This window comes from Paroedura picta, chromosome 8 (genome assembly GCF_049243985.1).
Source record: "Paroedura picta isolate Pp20150507F chromosome 8, Ppicta_v3.0, whole genome shotgun sequence".
NCBI lineage: Eukaryota > Metazoa > Chordata > Lepidosauria > Squamata > Gekkonidae > Paroedura > Paroedura picta.
In genome coordinates, this window is record NC_135376.1 from 32,569,048 (window position 1) to 32,591,100 (window position 22,053).

General features: G+C 42.2%; 1 protein-coding gene across 1 annotated transcript in view; it reads left to right on the top strand.

Moving 5' to 3' along the window:
- Window positions 1–20,998: 20,998 nt before the first annotated feature.
- SLC25A36 (solute carrier family 25 member 36) overlaps window positions 20,999–22,053 on the top strand; it is a 36,274-nt gene continuing 35,219 nt past the window's right edge. Inside the window, exon 1 of the mRNA XM_077348940.1 lies at window positions 20,999–21,147. Coding sequence (XP_077205055.1) covers window positions 21,107–21,147 — 41 coding nt within the window. The 5' untranslated portion in view covers window positions 20,999–21,106. The remainder of the gene's footprint in view (window positions 21,148–22,053) is intronic.

Sequence of the window (22,053 nt, forward strand, 5' to 3'; positions counted from 1 at the left end):
ACGGTGGCCTCTCTGGGTGGATTAGGAGAGTTCTGGATCCCAGTTTTCCAGCATCAACAATGTGGGATCTGAGAAAACAGTCTTAGTGAGCCCCAGGTCTTTAAGATAAAAGTCCATGCTGGTTTAAAGTAGAAGAGCAAAATTCACATTCAGTAGCCTCTGAGAGACCAAACAGATTTTGGGCTATCTGATGAAGGAAAGTTAAAGCTCATACCTCCGTGTGGTGAGGTGTTCTTGGGACAAATAGGGCACTAGTAGCCAGCCTTGGCAAAAGTGGAAAAATGCCAGCTGGGCTAATTTGGTGACCTAGGACTGCATTGACAAGGAAGTTTTCAGACTCACCCCCAAGTTCCTGCCAGAATGTTAGATCTTTAATTGCACACCATCCAGGATGGGTAAGCACACTTTGAAATCTGTCCCCTTCCTACTGAACCACAGGATCTCCATTTTGCAGGGGTTGAGATGGAGGTCCTGTGATTCAGTAGGAAGGGGACAGACTTCTAAGTGCACTTATTCACCCTGGATGGTTTTTTTTAACCAAACCATCACTGCTTCCAAATAACTGGCAAAAAAAAAATTGGGGGGGCGTAATAGTGGCAGCTGCCCATCAAGAGATAGAGCTTGGTGTCATCAGTGTTAACCCAGATGATAACCCAGTCCAAAACTCCAGAAAAGGTGGGCCAGAGAGCACATAAAGATATTAAACAGTATGGGGGAGAGAACTGACCCCCATGGAACACCACAAGGAAGATTCTCAGAGCGTGACTTCTCCTTCCCCCACTGCAACCCTCTGTGTCAGATCCCAAAGAAGATCAGCCCTTGAAGATCTGTCACACCAAATACTGGTTCCGGTGTGATAACAACATCAAATGCTGTTGACAGATCTAAAAGCACGAGGAGGACGATAAGCACTATCACCATCCCGTGACCTGCTCAGTAGTTAGGCTGGAAGGAGTTCTGAACTCTGGGGGTGGCCTTGTAGTTGCTACAGCCTGGGGTTTTTTTGGGGAGGAAGTCACCTGCAAATTGCAGCTAAGGGGATTGAGGGGGCTACCACAGTACAAACCTTGCAGATTTACTTTGCTGCAGGGAGTCTCAAGGATTTAGAAAATTGTTAATTTTGCTACCTGTTTTTTACGTGTGCCCCCATCAGGATGTCACATATTTTGTCAGAGCTGCAAACATAAGCAAAAAAGAAACGTGATTCGATAGGATACTTCTTTTGGTAACTGATTAAGATTTTGTCACTCGTTTCAGGGCCACTCGTTTCTTGCAAAGTTCGTTTATTTTGTTATCCTATGTCATCTATTTTATTATACCTAGAAGACTTCAAATACTGGAGGTGGCCTGGGCCTTTCTGGACCTATAAGAGTCCATGATGCTAAATAACGTCCTTCAGTAATAGCAGCAAGTTTCATCTCATGAACTACCTTTTGCTGGGAAGCTATTAACTCTAAAGGTGAACTCTTGCTCCAAAGAAAACAATCTTTAGTTTGTAGAGACTTTTGTATTATTACAACAAGTAATCTGAAATGTGCCTGCTATTATTTATTTTTATTATATCACTTGTTCGACTGCTTCAGACCAATGTGATGCCACGCTATTACTTATGTAACCACTAGGGGTCAGCAAGGAAGCTATGTTTATGTCAGTACAGAGACATTCAGAGGGACACGATAAATAAATTTCCATTCTGTTACTAGAGTCAGGGATAAAAAGTTGAACATAATTAAAGGTTCACACAATAACTCATTTCTGAATGACTACACACTTTATATATTATACATTGTTATATATGGCTTTACATAAATCTTCAGAGGTTTGCAAGGGAAACTATTGGGTGTTTGTGTAATGTTCTTTCCCCCAAAAATTAAGGACCCAGTATATAAATTACACTTGAAGCAGAAAATATATAGTAGAAGGCGAAGCCCTGAAAGAAACACAGCTAACCCTTTGGGCTTTTCTTGCAAAGTTATTTTCTGGTGCATGTGTTGGAGAACAAGTACCATGTTCTCATGCTTCGTAACCACTAGATGGCAGATTTCTGCAACGTATGTGACAGATGTTCAAGTTTAGTCAACTTTTACAACTCTTGTTTAAAGATCCTATTATTTAGTGTCCCTGCTCAAAGTCAAGATTTCAAATAATTATTGCTGGATAAGCCCTTTTAGAAAACTACCAAAAGGCTGTTATTCAGAGTCTCAGTTTTAAGAGACTGAACCAGATTTAAGGTGCTGTTATTAACAGTTAGAGCCCTAAACGGTTTGGGACCAGTATACCTGTGGTACCATCTTTTCTCTTAAACTTCGCCTAGATAATTACGATCATCAGATTAGCAGCTTACAGTCACCTTCCCTTTCCTCTCCCCACAACGGACACCCTGTGAGGCTGAGAGAGCCCAAATATCACTGCTCGGTCAGAACACCATTATCAGTGCTGTGGGGAGCCCAAGGTCACCCAGCTGGCTCCATGTGGGGGAGGGCAGAATCCAACCAGCTCACCAGATTAGAAGTCCACACTCCTAACCCCTACACCAAACTGGCAGGTGAGTTTTATAGCCTAATAATGAAAACAATTGCCCAAGTAAGAATTCACCTTTCCCAAATGTTTTTTGAATTTGAATACCATACCAATATTGGGATCTGGGAATATTGAGAAATACCAATATTTTTTGGGTTTGATATACTTACACTTCAGCCTTGAAGATAATAAGAGACTGATAGATGTGCAATTTGATTCAATCCAGCCATAAAGTACCTGAATCAGCCTTGAATCAGCCTTCATTCAGGCACAAATCAGCCAAATCAAGTTCAAATTACAATTTCCTAATGAGTTTAAATGGCCAAATCAACCTTATTTGAATTCCTGAATCACAATTCGGTGGGATTTGGCAATTCAAGCAAGCAGCTGTATAAAGGTGGGGAGCGCCACTTTTTGTCTTTTCTGAACTCTGGGGTGGCAGTTTGAGGTAGAGGCACAAAACGTGCCATGTGGCTGCAGGAGCCTCTCCTCAAAAGAACCCCCAACTTGCAAAAAAGATTGGACCTGGACATCCAGTTCTAGGGGCACTCTAAGAGGGGGCCCCATCCATCCTCCATTATTTCCTATGGTGAGAATGAACATACAGACCAGAGAATCTGTTTTATTTTTTTTTTTATCATAGGAAATGGGTGCTTCAGACAAATCAGATTCAGTCTGATCCCCCCTCCTTGTACTTCCCTAAAGAGGCCTGTAACTGGGATCACCTGCAAGATGGAACCAGATTGACATTATACATATTAACCCTTGAGAGGAGGGCCTAGTTGTCACGAACCAAACAGGTCAGCAGCAGCAAACTCTACCAATGGGCATAGCTACAAGACTTGAAGGAGGATTCAAGTAGAAAAGGTCTTTACTGGAGAATCTTTGCAGGCTATAACATCACTTGTGCACACAGACAGGTACTTTGACAGAGACACATAACAAAGAGGGGCAAAGCCTTATATAGGGATTGAGGAGAGAGAGTCCAAAGGGGGAAAAGTTCTAGCGGGAAAAGGAGTTCACACAGGAGGGGACCTTTGATCTAGGAGGTTGGAAAACCAGACTGACTTTTCTCAGGCCAGCCATATGTCGTTTCAGCTCTGCTCTGTAATCAAGGCCGTTTCTAAGGCAACCAGATAAGCGGAGGGGGGGCAGCAGGGAGGAAGGAGCCTAAGCAACCTGGCTCCATGGAAAGGATTTAAAGTAGGAGTCCAGGAAACCTCAGAGGGGAGGGAGGGAGGGAGGGGAAAGGATGCATGTGGCTCCCAGAGAGGCCGGGAGACCTATAAGGCAGTGAAGACTGGGGTTCGTGACACTAGGGTTACTTTGCCTGACACTCAAACACCCGCTCACGAAGAAAACTGCATATTAAATTGTCTGCACCTTGGCAGTGGTGGGTCCCCCCTCCTTTTTTGTCAGATTTCCAATTGCTAAGTGTGATAGATTTCTGGCCAAATGTTTCGCTCTAATGGATTTTAAAAAGATCCAAAGAAACCTTCCTTCTGTAGAAGACATAAAACAGCTGATAAGGATGGGTTATGGTAAAACTACTTTCAGAGAACTGGAATAAAGCCATTTTCCATCCTGAAAATGGGGGTGGGGGAGGCCTGGTAGATCTTTCACTTTGCACCATTTTTGCTGAAGAATTTCAGAAAAGCAATTGCGCTTTACGTTCAGTAAAATAACATTTTGCCTGTGACCTTCATTACATGGATTAAAATCCAACTGAGAGAACTCTGCATGCAAGCAAGGATACCCAAAGGGATTTGATTCAAGAGAGTATACTGGTTGCCTTGGCCTGTCTCGGACCAGGAACGTAGCATAGAAGGAGATGTTGTTTAATTATTCACCTCCATACCATTATCCCACCTAAACAGTCCATGAATTTGCTATTTTCTTTGCTAAGGGAAACACATAGATCATCTTCGGCTGCAAATAGCAGCTGGTACGAAAAATGTGCAAGAAGTGGGTTAACTCCACCCATACACCCATACACCCTGCAGTTCCAGTACAAGTTTGAGAAGTCTTATTACTGCTGTTTACTAGAAACTAGGGGTGTCACAAACTGACACACAAACTGAAGTTCATTGCAAATTTTAGCTGATTTGCGGTTTGTGAAGTGATATTCATGAACTAAAGAACCACCATGAAGTTCTATGAATTCTAAAGTAGTTCATTGAAGGGGGGGGTCATGAAGAACAGAAAGCAGGGGTATAAATAGCTCTGAGCCATTTAATCCCCTGCTTTCTGCACTTCATGAAAAACAGCTGAGAGGCTTACTGTAAATTTGGCTGGGGGGGGGGCAGAAAGCAGGGGGTAAAATGGCTTGGAGCCATTTAAATCCATGATTTCTTTACCCCATGAAAAGCAGTGGGAACAGAAATCAAGAGGTCATATCCCAATGCAAACTGGTTTAGTTAATGAACCAAGTTCATAGTTTGGTTTATGATTCAGTTCAAGGTTCAGCAAAAACATGGAAAATTTGTTTCATTCCTGTCCCTATTCAAGACCCATTCATGGATTTTCCAGTAACCCATTGTTTGGACACTTGCTTTATGTAAGCATTGCCAAGCTACCTAAATTTTGTTTTTTATTTCTCCTTCTCTATACTGAGCTCAGAACTAGTTTCTCTGCTGGGAACACATGAAACTAACAGACAAACTTTATGACAGTTTTCCTAGCAGGCAGCAGAGTGAATGGAATCAAGTCTGTTCTCATCATGTTGACTGAGAAAAACAGCATTCCTTAGAGAAGCTCCACTGTCTGGGTGAATTTGGTCCAGGAAGGGACAACTGTGACAATTATCCTGAGGTCCTGGTAGGAAAGACAGGATAAAAGTATTTGACAAACAGAAGGCCAAAGTTGCCTAGAAATGGATAATGAGACGTTTATCAGGATGTCTCAAAGGATTGTGGTGCTGTTTGAGAATCCTACTGCATTGACACTTTTGCCATCAAAGGATTATGCTTTCTTCCAAATAGGGCATACAGTCCCTGTTTTATGTACACAATGTAATGAATGATATCTGAGTTTTCCACTACAAATCCCAGTGTACAGTGTAATCCTAAACAGTTACCCTATTCTCAACAGTGAAAGGAGTGTAATACTACTTAGGAATGCATTATAAATGACATAACCAAGTACAGCATCCATCTCTATCCAGAAACCTTCTTGTGTTCCATAATTGGAAACATTCCCAGGACCAGAGACCTCCCTCACTCCTCCCCTTTGGCCAAGCATATGTTACACCTACTTACTCAACTTTTCCCTTCCCACTTTCCAAGTGAGTTGGACACATCCATTAAATGATTGCCATTGGCTAGGTTGAATTGGCTGCATTTTTGCACTGCAAATGATTACAAGAATCGATTGTTAGATTGTCCAGATTTATGGTCACAGAAAGACAGAGAGATGCTAACTAGTAGGTCTTTACTCCCAACTCTCTAAAAACATGCAGGTGATGACAGAGGGAAATGGGGAAGAGGGAAGTGGTGGCAGTAGTGGGAACACATAAGACACATCTTCTCTGGAGGTGTCTGTACAACTCTCCAAATGGTTGGTTTCTAGCTTTCAATTAGGAAAAAAGATGTGATACCCCAAAACTGATCCAACCCCCTGCTCAATGCAGGATCAGCCTAAAGCATCCAACTCTCTGTGATTATCTTCAAGGAGGACCTGGGACTCACAAAGTCTATTTTCTCACTGTTGATGCCGGAAAAGTGGGGTTTGGAGCTCTGAAGAGGATATAAACCACTCATAGAATCCTGAGACTCTTCTGTTCCAACACAGTCCCAAGGCACCATAGTTTTCATCTTCCCTTTCTCCCCCATCTTTTTCCTTCCTGACCTTCTTGAGTAAGTAGGTACACCCAGATGTTTGTTCACAATATTTAAAATAGATAGTCCAAGGATTTTATTTGCTGACATCCCCTAACAAACTTGCATTTTGTTCCAATTTATTTTAATAATGTTTCTCTGGAGATGTTTCGCCTTACTGAGTAAATACAAGATGGATTTATTTCCTTTATCTATATAGTTTTGGAAACTGTGTGAAAAAGGATCGAAATCAAATTGGGAGACCATGAGAACTTTCCCACAGAGCAATAAACATGTCAAAAACATCTATTTGAGGAGAGCCACAATTTATAACTCTTCAAGACATATGCAAAAATATTTTCTCAAATGGTCACGGACCACAGAATTCCAGACCTAAATATGCATACAAACAATTAAGTCTTCCCATCTCACATCCTGCTTCAGTTGGCTTGCCCTTTCCCTGGCAGTTTTTGCACTGCTGCCCCAAAGCAGTTCATTTTCTACGCTTCCCTGCCTTACAATAATTTTGGCTCCAACTGAAATCCAGAGTTCCATACAACTGTTTAGTCTGAAATTCCCACAACTTATTATAATAGAAGTTCCAAATGGAATATTGCAGAATTGTTGGACTCCTGCATTTCTGTGTTGTTGTTTATCATCTTTTAAAAGAGACATTTGCTTGAATCCTATCACACTCTTTCCCTCGTGGTTCTCAATGCAGTGCTTTCTTCCCCTGCTATTAGCATTCCTATATGCATAAAAGATCCATGAAAAACATTGGTCTTGCACATGCAGAAGTGCTAGTGGTAGAGAAAGCAGTCACAATAGTGGAAGAAAACCTCTGCAACAACCAGAGAAAAGTGTGAGGGAAACTAAGTCAGGGGAACTATGCCACCGTAATTCATTACCTATTGTGCTCTGTGCAGAGTAGAATAGGACAATTTGATTACTTCTTTTCTTTTTGCAGTCAAAGAGCTTTTGTTTCCGCCCCCCCCCCTTCTCTTTCAGGACTTTTATTTCATTATTGCACAGTTGTGATTTAAAAAAAATAAAAAAATAGGAAGAATGATGGTTAAAAAGACAAAAGTAGGAATTCAAACTCCCCTCCCTCCCCTCCCAGTACTGATTAAAGAGTAACTCAAGAATTATGTGTTACAATTTGGCACTGAGTTAGAATTTGTGTAACCTGCCAGCTGTCATATGCAGCCCACCAGCCCCACTGAGGACTGCTCGCAAATTATTGACCTGATATATTATCAGCCTCTCTGGGAGTGATTGGTTGTCGTTTAGCTCCCTCTTCGCAAATACTTCCTAGAGCAGGGGTAGTCAACCTGTGGTCCTCCAGATGTCCATGGACTACTATTCCCATGAGCCCCTGCCAGCAAACGCTGGCAGGGGCTCATGGGAATTGTAGTCCATGGACATCTGGAGGACCACAGGTTGACTTCCTCTGTCCTAGAGCATCTATAACACCTGGTTGCATCAGAGGGAAAAGATGATGCAAGCACCGCCCCCCCCCCTCATACCCTGCAGGATTCTTAAGTGATGGCAGGGCACAGAGGGCCAAGGCCTGAAGGTCTGGCTGCCCAACTACCAGCACTGCTTCTTGCAGTAGGCATTCATTACATAGGCATTGCCTATCTAAGAACTGACTTGCTTTCCTGCCTTTTCTTCTTTCTGACGTTCAAAATAAGTGGCAAGTTTGGTAAATAAATAAATGTTGGGGAGGAGGCAAAAACAGACATTTAGCAGGTCTGTGCTGAGCTGCATTTAGTAGGCTTCGGTCAGTGAAGGAAATCTCCACAGCGAGAGGAGTTTTTAGTTTGTGGAATTATTATTTTTATATAAAATCTGATGATATAGGGGGGATGTGCTCTTCCAGATAAAAGTAAAATAATCTGACCTCTCCAAACAATGGCTTTTGTGCTCTATAAAGGGCCTTACTTGCTACATGAACAATACGTTTCAATTCTGTTTTATTTATACGTCCAAGAACAATGTGATCCTGGGGTATGTAATTTGACCTTATAATCTGGTATATTTTGAAACAGCTGTGTCACCACTTCAACCAGAGAATAAATTCACTCACCCAGCAATAGAAATGAGGTCTCTCTTAATGCAGCCATGGTATGGGAAAAATCTGACAGAAACAGATTTCCTTCTGACTCACATAGCAGGATTTACATAACTTTAATGCTGACATTTGAATTGTTGATCTAGGGGATTATTTCAAACACACACATTCCTTGTTGGGGCTGTAGCTTTCCAAGCCAGATTGTAAACTAGCAGAACTCATCTCAAATACAAGGGGAAGTTCACTGATACTTGGGAATAAAATAATATACATATTAACATTGTAGTCTTACCACGAAATAGATAAGGCAGACTTCCCATTTGTTCTCATCAGCTTGCTAGCAGCTCCAAAGTATTTAGAATGAAAATTCTCCTGTCTGAAGATGGTGCCAGATACACAGCTGGTCATTAACTAGCTGAGCCTAGCCTGTTGGTCTTTGGTATATCTGAGGTCAGAGCCATCTTTGTGTAGTGGTTAGGAGCAGCAGCCTCTAATCTGGAGAGTTGGGTTTAATTCTCCATTCCTCCACATGCAGCCAGTTGGGTGACATTGGGCTAGTCACAGTTCTGTTACAGCTGCTCTTGCAGAACAATTCTCTTAGTGCTCTCTCAGCCCCACCTACATTACAAGGTGTCTGTTGTGGGGAGAGGAAGGGAAAGGTTGTAAGCCATTTTGAGACTTTCTTGGGTAGTGAAAAGTAGGGTCAAAAGCAACTTTTCTTTTGTAAAAAAAAAACAAAGTGTTAGGAATGGGCATAAACTGAGAAAATATGGTTCAGTTCGTGGTTTATTGCATACCTGGTTCATAAATCATGAACTATAGCAAACTATTGGCTGCTAAAATGAACCTGAGGAGTGCTAGAGATATCAAACCTGTGACTTTCCTCTACCTGTCCTCAAGTTTAGTAAGAACTGGATTCACAAGGTCCAAGTGACACCCCAGCAAAGAAGGTGTCCCCAAGAAAGTACTTTCTGGGAAAATGACAGGTACAGTTTCAGGAGGTTCAGGGGTATACTTCCTTCTGATATTCCTCTACAGGCCCTCCAATGTGCAGATTGGACTAAAGGGGTCTGAGCTATGGCCACCCAAAGAACATGCCTCCAGAAAAGTGCTTTTGGGGAATAATGTCAGGTACAGGTTCAAAGGTGCAAGACACCTATTCATGTTTTTAAGGACGGAGCATTCCACACCCCCTAACTTCTGTTGCTTTGAAGTTTGGTAAACATTTTGTTTAAGTGGAGACATCTCCAGTGTTAGTATTCTTGACAGGGCAGTTGATGAAGGTGCAGCTTCAACTGCAGGATGGGCCGGGCCACATCTCAATGGCCAAAAGAGGGGATGTACTGCCATACTGGTGGATACCAGCACAGAAAAGGCCCGAGTTGAGATTTATCCAGACCTGCTGGAAGTGAGCCACTGTGAAAGGTGTGACATGCAAGGGCAATATTCTTTAAGATTATGCCTTTTTTTGCTTTGTTTCACTTCTAAACTTGGTCTCAGTCTGTTACTTGGTTGTGTTTGTTTACAGCTGACTGAGTTTATTAAGGCAGGAGTTCTGTACAGATTCAGGACAAATACTAAGAGATATAGGAAGAAGTATGATTATGGGAAAAGATGCAGCATCATAAGAGGAGCTTGGATCCTTCCACTCTGCATATCCAGGATTTTTAAAATTTTTATTTTTAGGAAGGAATCTTGTGTGGCACCTGGTTCATAAATCATGAACTATAGAAAACTATTGGCTGCTAAATGAACCTGAGGAGTGCTTAGAGATACCAAACCTGTGACTTTCCCCTACCTCAGTTTCATGCTAACAAGTAGCCCTAGCTCACCACGTGAGTTTCATGGCAGAGTGGCAATTTGAACCCCAAGTCTATTCTGACACATGGCTGTGTCTTTCTCCAGAAATCTGAAATGGTGCCACTGATTTCTATAAGTTGTAAAAGGACAAAAATGATACCTGGTTTCATTTCACACTAGTTATACCTACAAAAGTGAATGTGGATACGGCTACAGAAAAAAATGTGCACACAGATACTAGTCCAATATTCACTCAAGGCTTTTCCCTAATTGGACTCCTTTAGAGTACAAGTTTATCATTATACATTTGCTGTACACTTATACATTTGATTATACATTTTACATATTAACACAAAGAGAGAGAGAGAAAACCAAAACCATGCAATTCTAAGATCACCTAGCATAGAGAAGAAACATCCAAGGGGCAAAAGGACATATTCTCTTCAAGGCACTAACATTACATTTTGAGATCACTGAAGTTAAGGAGAAAAATCTTGAGTGGAACAGCTACACATACCTGCAGTAGATTATTCTTTGTCATGCACAAGACCTCCCTTTGTTATATGTTGGCCCTTGCCCCATAGAACTGTTTACTCAATAAATTATTTTAATGGTTTCCATAAAAATGCTTTATAACACACATAAAATCAATGTGTGTAATAGCAATTTGTGTACAACAATAAACCATTCTGAAAGCTAATGGATGTTCATGTCTGCTATGTACAAACAATCGTATTTCCTCCAGGTTCTCCCCAACCAATATAGCCCTCTACATAAATTGCTTGGTAAACTGTGATTTTCACACTTTATACCTTTCAGCTTGTGTTGCAGAGTAGAAATAAAACAAATCTGTTACTAAAGTTTAGCTAAAGTATTGTTATTAGTCTCCGTGGGCTGTCCTGACAGAAGAGTGACTTCAGGCAGTGATAGATCAAAACTATGTCTCTGTGCTAAGAAGCAACTGTTTTCTTGGTGCATGGAACCATCTTCCATAGAACGTATGTACAGAAGGCAATGAAACCTATCAGAGCATGTAACCATCAAGGCCATATCACAGCCATGCGGCTGTTTTTGGATTGGAGGCTTTGTGCCAGGCTGCAAGCTGGAATTTGAGCTGGGGCAGGTTGCCCCACCTCTTCCTGCTCCTGCACAGGGGAACATTTGGCCCGGTTCATTTTGTCCTCCCTGGATTTGTGCTCCCATTCGGAAGCCGGAGCAGCAAAGCTCTCAGTGCAGAAATGGTCTGAGATAGATATCCCTGGGGAAATAGTCCTTTCCTTTTCCAGTGTATAACATAGGACTAGGACATGACCAGCTACCTATGATGGCCATTGTCCCAGATGAGATTGCTGACTTGCAGATGGTGGCTGAAGTTCTCCCAGATTTATATCTCATCTCCAGTCTACAGACTTCAGTTTCTCTGGAGAAAATGGCAGCTTTGGAGGGTGGACTCTATGACATTATATCCTTGTTGAATTCCTTCCCTTCCCCAGGAATTTCTCAACCCAAATAGGCCAGTCACAGTTCTCTTAGGACAGTTTTGTTAACGCTCCACTTATCTCACAGGGTGTTTATTGTGGGCAGAGGAAGCAAAAAGTGTTTGTAAGCCACACCGGGACTCCTTCAGGTAGTGAAAATCGGGGTATAAAAACAGTCTTTCTTATTTTTTTACTCTAGTCCCAGTGAATATTTATGTCAGAGCTGGAACTCTAGAGGCAAATAAACAAGGTAGGAAAGCAGACCGTTAACCAAGCAAGTAGGTTGCCAACACTGGGTTGAGACACCTGGATATTTGGGGGGTGGAGCCTTAAGAGGGCAGGGTTTCGGGAAGGACTTCAATGGGATATAATGACATAGAGTCCACCTTCCAAAACAGCCAACTTTCTCCAGAGAAACTGATCTCTGTCACCTAGAGATCAGTTGTAATAGCAGGTGATCTCAAGCCACCACCTGGGGGCTGAGAGCCCTACAAACTAGGGGGCAAGTAAGCAAGAACTAATAGTTGTAAACACTATCTTAGCAAGAAGCTGTTCTTATGTAGATTGACATGGTGCTAAAGAGGATTAAGTTTTTGGATCAGCCAAGGTTTTAATAGCTACCATCCAACATGTAGAAGTCCAATGGAGTCTGTGTAGAGAAGCAGCAAAGAACATGCCAGCACACAATGCTGGGTGAATGTTAAGTCCAAAACACCACACTGGACTGAGCCAAGCAGGATTTTTTTTCTACCCCAAAAAAACAAAGAAGTGGAGACCATGCTAATGGGTGAGGTGATCCTTGACCAAAAAAAGCCTTAATTGTTGACATAACAAAGAGGGAGCTCCTTGCATTATGGTCTGAATGAGTACCTTAGGCATGATGGACCCACCCCAATGAGAGCTTGATGGACCAGCAATTTAAGGATGGATAAAACTTACCAGAAGGATGATTTCATCAGGAAAAGACATTAAATGGAAACAATACTTTCAGGTGTGAAAAATCACAGAGGAGATTAACCAACTGCCCGACACCAACTTTTTTTTTTCTCAACTTTTTTACTGTTGAGAATCCCCTGAAACGTTTTTCAGCCTTCAAGAACCCCAGAAGTGGTGTAATCATGCAGCATATGGTTGGGAAGCATAGCTGTGTACATGCCCACTCAGGGCCCCTCCCCTTCTCACCCTCCCAGGCCCATCATCAGCCATGGGGGGGGGGGCAGGCTGACAACCATATATGGTCATATCACCCAATAAAAGTTTAGCAAATTTAAAAATATATAATAAGAATTAATGAACCCCAGAGCCATCATGCAACCCTGGTTGAGAAAGCCTGGCTTTAGGATGCTTAGGGCTGATCCTGCGTTGAGCAGGGGGTTGGACTAGATGGCCTGTATGGCCCCTTCCAACTCTATGATTCTATGATTCTATGACACTCTTGATTCCTTTGTCCTTATTCCAGGGAGGGGGAAAGACTGGATAACCCAGCTAGATGTGTCATTATTTGTGTTACCCTGGAGTAGCCAGTTTCCTTTGGCTAAGCAAATTTGGCCTATTCTGATGCTCAAAACATGCCAGAACATGCTCCCTGGCCCAGTCATATTTTGCTAAGGTACATCAGAAGTATCAATGCAAGGAGGTTTGCTGACAAAATGCTTCTTGCAAACAGGGAGGGGCCCAAGGCCCTAACAGTAGTATCATCTTTAAGTTTGTGTTATAGTGGTAAATAAAGCACACCAAGCCATAGTGTTTTACACCTAATCATTTTCTCCCCTCTATTATAGACATTGGGGGAGGGGGATTGACAGCTACTCAATCTGTGCAGTGAATCCTGCAAATCTGGCAAGCCAGGTTCGATTCTGCACTCCCCCACATGCAGCCAGTTGGGTGACCTTGGACTCCCCACGGCACTGATAAAGCTGTTCCGACCAAGCAGTAATATCAGGGCTCTCTCAGCCTCATCCACCTCACAGGGTGTCCGTTGTGGGGAGAGGAAAGTGAAGGCGCCTGTAAGTCGGTTTGAGACTCCTTTGGGGAGAGAAAAGCAACATATAAGAACCAACTCTTCTTCTTCTTCAAATAATGGTAAGAGTTGTCATACAAAGTCCTTTGACAGCTTTCAATGCAATTTATATGGCAGTAGTAACAGGGGCCTTGATTTGCATGGTTTCTTCAGTAGCAAATTCAAACCCCTGCTTAACTATGGAATCATTTAACAACTCTGGCAAATCTTATATTCTAATAGTAAATTCAGCCAATCTTTGGATACTTAAATCCAGAGTCTGAGGAGAGCATTAGAAACAACAACAGAAGCAGAAATAAGTTATGGAAGACTTCATAAACATTTCAAAAGACTATTTTAAGAACCGACTAATCTATTTCTACATTCTGCATACCTAAGTGCTCAGAAGAATCCAGTAACTAATTGATCAACTGATGTATATTCCTTTCTTTCATTTGTAGATGGAATCCCCCCCACTATGATTGTAATCAAAATTTCTCATCATTCTCCTTGCAAGGATTTTCTGTATCCAAACTGCCAAACATTCAAATGCCCAAGCAAGATCAAATTAAAATGGTGCCCGAAATAGAACATTTCAGTTATATTCCAAAGGGTAATGCTCACAGAGATGGGATACCAGAAGATTAATATTTTATGAATAGGATACACATCCTCCTTGAGAAAATATGAAGCATAATTAGATCTTACTTGCAGCTTATTAAGGACTTACATAAAACAAATGCAGTAATTACCTTCCCATGCTCTACTTGAGTTCCTGGTTTTCAGTTATTAGTTATCTTTTTAAGAAACTGGAAAAGATCAACCAGTCACATGTGAGGCAAAGTACTCTCAGCAGGGCTTCAAGATGCCCTTTTCCTAAAGTTCAAGTTCCTTAGTTAAAAAATTCACAAACTCTTAGAACATAATCCCCAATTCTGGATCGGATATACAACAACCCCTCATTCAAATGCTGCTCCAGAAACTCTAGTTTAAATTTTGTGAAAAATGACACAGATAGGTCTGTAATTAGGTTCAGTAAGTTAAGAGATAACTTCAGCACATACTGTAGATAATGATGAAAGTAACTTCTATTGGATGTTGATCCATCTACTACATGAAATTCTGGTGAGCAGATTAAATATAAAACACCAGTAGATAAACAATGGGGGCTCTTACCTAGGTAGCCCAGGCCAGCCCAATCCCATCAGAAGCAGGGTCAGCACTGGCTAGTATTTGAAGGGGTGATCAATAAGAAGCACCTGGATTGTGATGTGGATGAAAGCAATGGGAAACCATTTCCAAATGTCTCTTGCCCAGAAAACCCTACAGGGTCACCATGGGTCCTGTGTGACTCGATGGCAAAAATCAGCAACAAATGATTTGGATACTTGACTTTCCAGGTTGCCAGTCTAAGAGTAGCCCTTCCTTCCTAGTACTGTCCTGGCAAACCCAAGCATGTCAATTTTTTTAGAATGCAAGCATTGCTAAGCACTGCATTCAATGTGTAGTTAGTTCTAAGAACAAGTACCAGCCATCACTAAAGCTTCCCAGGGTTTCTAAACATGCACGGAGCTCTGCCACAAGAATGTGACACTACTACATTCCTTTACTGTTTGGGAATAATTTGTACAATCAGTCCTACATTAGATTCAATTGCACTGTATTTAAAAGATGTGTTCAATATCACTGAGGTCATAACATTCTAGAATTAGGTAGTAAAGCCTTTCTGACTCCCTCCAGAGACGTTCCAGAAGATGGGAGCCATCACAGAGAAAGTACATATCTAACATGCTGCTATGTGTGGCTTCATAAGCAAACCTTCTGAGTTACTTGCAATTATTCGAGAGCTGCAGTCATGTTAGTTCATCATTTTGGGCTGATCCTGCATTGAGTAGGGGGTTGGACTAGGTGGCCTATATGGCCCCTTCCAACTCTATGATTCTATGATTCACTGAGGCAAAAAGACTGCTTTTTAAAAACAATGTTTTCTTCATCAGTTCAGATGTTGTCTACCCACAGATTACATGCATCTGACAAAGCAGACTCTAGTCTAGAAAAGGTTAAACTAAAGTAAAAAAAATAATTAGTTTTTAAGGAAGCCACAAGATCCAGCTGTTGGCTGTGTGAGCCTTCTCCTATGCTGGGACTGCTGCAGCTCACTCTGCTAGCCACAGATGTGCCTTATCATCCTCCCCAGGCTTATGCTGGCCAACCTGCCAAGAGAGACCAATTGTCTTCCAGGGAGGTTAAATTGGAAAGGATAAACCAAAAATCCAGACAAATTAGTTGAAGAAAAGGGAATCCTCATTTAGAAAGTTTGTTGCATAAGTTCAGAAGCTTTGCAGTTAGTTATATCAATGTGCAGGTGAGGTTTCGCCTCTGTGCCAATGAATTGGCTGTTCCCAAATTTTCACATCAGTAACGAAGAGTTACTACTAGTTGGTAGCTTCCACCTGCAAATATGATGTTTTCTGACCCCCCCCCCCCAAAAAAAAAGATTTTTTTGCTTATCTAATGACAAACTTCAAGGAAGAATCCCAGGAAATGGAGGAGATTGAGTCAATGTTTTTGTCAGGCAACTATCCAGTCATTTAACAAGTTTGACTTTTTGAAAAGGAGTCAATATGATTTCTGCCACTCACTCTTCTCAAACTTCTAATTACTTGAATTTTCACCAAGCATATATACAAGACTGTACTGACTGCTCATAAAACATAGAATGATCGATGGGCAAATTCTTTTGGGAAATGAGTAGTACCAGGACAAGGTGTATGATCAGACACTTCACAAACCTGATAAGTCACATGCAATTTATGTGTGTGACCCTGGCAGGCAATATGAATGTATGTGTTCAATGAGACATCCACTCAGCATGTCATTGAACTGGGCCACTATGAGCACAAAATCCACACAAGCCATTGGGCCTCAGAAGACATAATGCAAGTACCTAAATTGACATCAGTGAGTTCAACTAATAGTGAAGGTATGCTAAACTGTTTTCATTTATAGAACCCAGATTATCCAAATAAAGTACAAATCTGAGCATTGTAAACTACCATTAATACTCTAATAATGAGTATTCAGTCTTAATTCATCTTGGCGTGTTTAGATTGATCCCTGAATATTAGCTGAGTACTACCCTCAATTAAGACATCAGAGTTCTTCCTCTAATTTAGTAAAAAATACAGCTAATTGTAAACAAAAATTAGCATCACATGTACTTCTACTGTATTGCACAGTGCATTGCTTTGTTCAGCAGCATCTGAGACACTGGGAACCAATTCAGAGATATTTGAAGCACATGAAGCTTACACAAGCAGTCTTTTAAAAAGATCCTATAATTGGTTGCTGCTTGCACTTGTGTGAGGAAATAGAATTAATACCCAAATATGCCCAAATAATTTGCTTAGGGAGAGAAAACTAAATGCTGTAGAGTTTTCAAGGCAGGAGATCCTCAGAGGTGGTTTGTCAGTTGCCTGTCTCAGCCCTGGTGATCTCCCATCCAAAGACTAGCTGGGACGGACCCCATTTAGCTCCCTTGAATCTGAACTTTCAGAATAACACAAAGTGTCTGGATATGCTGACAAAAATAATAGGCTGCCTAAGGAGGAGGTGAGCTCCCCCTCACTGGCAGTTTTCAAGCAAAGGTTGCATACACACTTTTCTTGGATGCTTTAGAAGAAGAAGAAGAGTTGGTTCTTATATGCCACTTTTCCCTACCCGAAGGAGGCTCAAAGCGGCTTACAGTCGCCTTCCCTTTCCTCTCCCCACAACAGACACCCTGTGGGGTAGGTGAGGCTGAGAGAGCCCTGATATCACTGCCCGGTCAGAACAGTTTTATCAGTGCCATAGCGAGCCCAAGGTCACCCAACTGGCTGCATGTGGGGGAGCGCAGAATCGAACCTGGCATGCCAGATTAGAAGTCCGCACTCCTAACCACTACACCAAACTGTCTCTCTAGGATGCTTTGGGCTGATCCTGCGTTGAGCAGGGGGTTGGACTAGATGGCCTGTATGGCCCCTTCCAACTCTATGATTCTATAACTAAAAAGAAAAATGTTGTAAATGTGAAATATGATCTAGTACGAGGGGAGAAAGCTTCTTTTTAAAAAGGAGATTGATAAAAATACAAAATATCAATATATCTCTCTATTTGTAATAAATTTTTAAAAATACATCCCATAAAACCAGAGAGTCCAAAATATGAGAACTTAAGAACAGAAAATAAGTTATTGCAAGGGATTAACATTTTAGTATAATAGTCCCCACCAGTGTCAGTAAAACATACGAATGTAACAGCAAAAAAGTACCCCTAATTTTAAAACATCCCCATTTACATTATATTGTTCCTTTTAGCTCAGTTAAAGAAGTATCCTAAACATGAGGCCACAGGTGGTAGCCACAAAACCAACAAATAACTTTACTGCAGTCCCGGAGATTTAGAGGATACCCTCCGCTGCTAACAAGAGCCTCATCACTGGACTGCATCACTGGACTGCTGGCACTTAAAAAATAATTCCCAGCTTTTCTTAGACTGGCAACCTGGAAGGGCAAGTATACTGCACCCCTTACTAGAGCTGCATCTCTCAGTTGGGAAGTTCCTGGATATGTGGTGGATGGAACCTGGGGAGCATCCCCAATATAGTGCAATATCATGGACTCCACCCTCCAAGGTGGCTATTTTCTCCAGGAGAACTGACCCCCCCTGCGGTCTGGGGTCAGTTATAATTTCTGGGAGAAATCTAGGCCCTACTGTAAGTTGGCAAACCTCCACATAGATCACATAGGGACAAATCTTAGGATTTAGGGTTGCCAACCTCCAGGTGGCGGCTGGAGACCTCCCACTACTGACCCGCAGGCAGCAGAGATTAGTTCATCTGGAGTAAACAGCCATTTTGGAAGGTGGACCCGATGGTGTTATAACTCATTGAAGTCTCCCATCCCCAATTCTGCCCTCCTCAGGTTCCGTTCCCAAAAGTAAGTTGTATTTGATTCAGTGGGGCTTATATCCAGGTACGCATTTTAGGATTGCCACTTTAAACATTTAATTGTACTCAGGACTCGGTTTAAAGATTATAGTAATAACTGCCCGCTCTGTTTTCCAATTTGTAACTGATAATGCTCACAATACTATTTAATAGCATTCATAACACACAATAGTATTAATTATGTATGTGTACACTTGGTGTGCATACCAAGGAGCATTAAATTACTATGAACAAACCTCATAAAAGACAATTTAGTTTATAAGGCTTTGCAAATCTAGAATTTGCAGCTGAGGGGCATGTGGATCACATGAATCCAGGATACAATGAAAAGAACATTGATTCATTAAATCCTGGAACATAAAACTGTCATAAGACTTTCCATTTTTCAAGCAGTATGTTCCAGAGGGTCTGTAAGCTGGGGCTGTTCTATCAAGCCTATGACTGAAGCCAGGAATTAACTGAGGAATTAACTATGTAATTATATTATTTGCATATTTTATTATGTTGTTACCTGCCCTAAGCCAACAGGAAAGGGTGGTTTATAAAAATAAAGATCATCATTATTATTATGTAATAAATTTATGGTATACTTTTCCACTAATTTTTCAGCCAAACAACTTAATGTAATTAAGCCAGTTTGGTGTAGTGGTTAGGAGTGTGGACTTCTAATCTGGCATGCCGAGTTCGATTCTGCGCTCCCCCACATGCAGCCAGCTGGGTGACCTTGGGCTCGCCACGGCACTGATAAAACTGTTCTGACTGGGCAGTGATATCAGGGCTCTCTCAGCCTCACCCACCCCACAGGGTGTCTGTTGTGGGGAGAGGAATGGGAAGGCGACTGTAAGCCACTTTGAGCCTCCTTCGGGTAGGAATAAGTGGCATATAAGAATCAACTCTTCTTCTTCTTCTAATTACCCTTTCAGGTTAGGGGTTTCTACACATTTTAAGATTATCTTTTCTTATCTGTTCTTAGCAGTTATAATTCATTTAGAAATTTGAAAAGAATTTTTTGCATATGAACTCATCGTCACCTTGTGCTTGTATAAGGCATTTTGTGATATCTGTTCAACAGGACATGGTGTTGGGGTGGTGTTAGAATGGAGCTGGGAAATTTAGCTTGTGAGAGAGGTTACAATAGGATTCTTTGTTTAGCAGATTCTTTCCCTTAGAAACTCGTAGAGACCAGTTTGAAATAAAATGAATTTTTTTATCAAAAAACAAATTAAAAATAAAATTAGCAAAATTAGCACATTTCCACACAAATTAGGCTAATTCACACAAGAGGATAGACAGAGTTGAGATAGTGTGATAGGGGATTATAAGAGGGAAAATGAAAGAATAGCTAGAAGTATAGCTGCACACTTTCATGATGTGCTGAATTAGGAATTAATAGTTAATTAATTCTATGTATTTTGTTTAATTTGGTTAAACATTTATTGGGTGATATTCCCATATATGGTCTTGTTGACCTGCCTCCTCTCTCTCGAAATGGGGGTGGGAAGGGGAGGGGCCTTGGGGTGAGCATGTATGTAGCGATGCTTCCCAACCATATTCTACACAATCATGCCATTTCTGGGGTTTCTTGAGGTCTGAATAACGTTCCAGGGGTTTCTCAACGGTAATGTTGAGAAAGCCTGCCCTAGAACTAGCCGTAACTAGAGATCTTATTACAGCTCATCTCCAGGTGACAAAAGATCAGTTCACCTCCAGAAAATGGCTATTTTGGAAGGTGAACTCTATGACATTATATGCTATAACTATACCCTCCTCAAGCTCCACCTTCAAAATCTCCAGGTATTTCTCATCCCAGAGCTGGCAACCCTATAAAATAAAAAAGTCTTAATACAAAAAAAAAAGACAAGAAAAAAGAAAGGAAGCCCCCTAATCAAAACTTTTGCCATTCAGACCTCTTGATCCAACTGAAGTTAAATCAATTGGACGACTCAGGTTCTGTTTGGGGCACGTTGGCTTGTGTCATAGCCCATCTATACAAAAACAGGACAAGCCTGCAGTGCAGCAAAGGCTGTGTATATAATCACAATTTATATCCCGCCCTTCCATATTGCTAAGGGCGGGTAACAACAGTACAGCAGCACACACAAGTTAAAAACCATTTACAATTTTCCTAATCCCCCCCAATGCGATTCCTTAAATATCGACTGCGAGTGAGCGTTCAGCCCCAAAGCTTTGCGATCTCAGCCTCGGAGATGTTTGCTATTGCATGAACCGGCGAGGCGCGAGGCCGAGCATTGGCGTGTCGCGTTCCACAAGCAACACGCAGCCTTCCGGAGCTGTGCTATGCTCCGTGCCCGATAGGTGGCGCCCAGTCAGGCTGTGCTGCGCCAGTGAGCAAGGGCCGAAGGAAGTGCTCCACACCGTCTTGTTTCCCCTCCCGTTCTCTCCCCCGTCGGCTGAGGACGAGAATGAGAGAGAATGAGCCAGAGAGACACCCTGGTGCACTTGTTTGCTGGAGGGTAGGTGCAAAGGACGGCTGAGGGCGACCTCGGGGTGGGGCAGGAGAGGCCTGCGCGGGTGCTCGGCGGTTCGCGGGCTTCCTTCGCCCGAGGGGAGTCACCCAGCGTTTCATGGGGCCTGTCAGGGTGGGTGGAGATGCGTGACTCCCGGAAGAGAGAAAGGAGGGCTCCGTTTTGCTTGCAGGAGGAGTGGGGGTCTTGGGGCATGAGCCAAGGAGCTGCTATTCTGTTCGGGGGATTTGCTATTCAGTGTACGACTGCAGTGCTCCTAAGCATGAGCCTGCATATTTATTTGGGATAGATTCAAATTAATTTTTGCTATATATTCCCGCTGTCATGTAAGGAATTCGTAGTCAGAGGAAGAGTGTTTGCACTCGAAAGCTCACGCCCTGAATAAATCTTCGTTGGTTTTAAAGATGCTATTGGGCTCCGGATTTTATTATATATTTGGGAATAATTCCCCACCTCCCCGAGCTTGAATCCAGTGGGACCAGCTCGTGAGGCAGATGTGCATCGGAATGGGCTAGAGCAGGGGTAGTCAAACTGCGGCCCTCCAGATGTCCATGGACTACAATTCCCATGAGCCCCCCGCCAGCATTCGCTAGCAGGGGGCTCATGGGAATTGTAGTCCATGGACATCTGGAGGGCCGCAGTTTGACTACCCCTGGGCTAGAGGCAGCATGCACTGGTGATGAGAAAAGGGGGTTGACCAGCTGATCTTATTTATTAGGGCTTTACTGTTGCTAGACTCTATTTCCAAAGGTCTTAGTGTGGAGTTTTATCTTCCCAACCATCCTCAGAGGTAGGTTTGGCTGGCTCAAGGGAAGAGTAACTGGCCCAAGGTCACCCTTCAAGTTAAATTTGAGGCTAGGCCATGTACCCCCAGTTGCTCCAACTGCTACATGC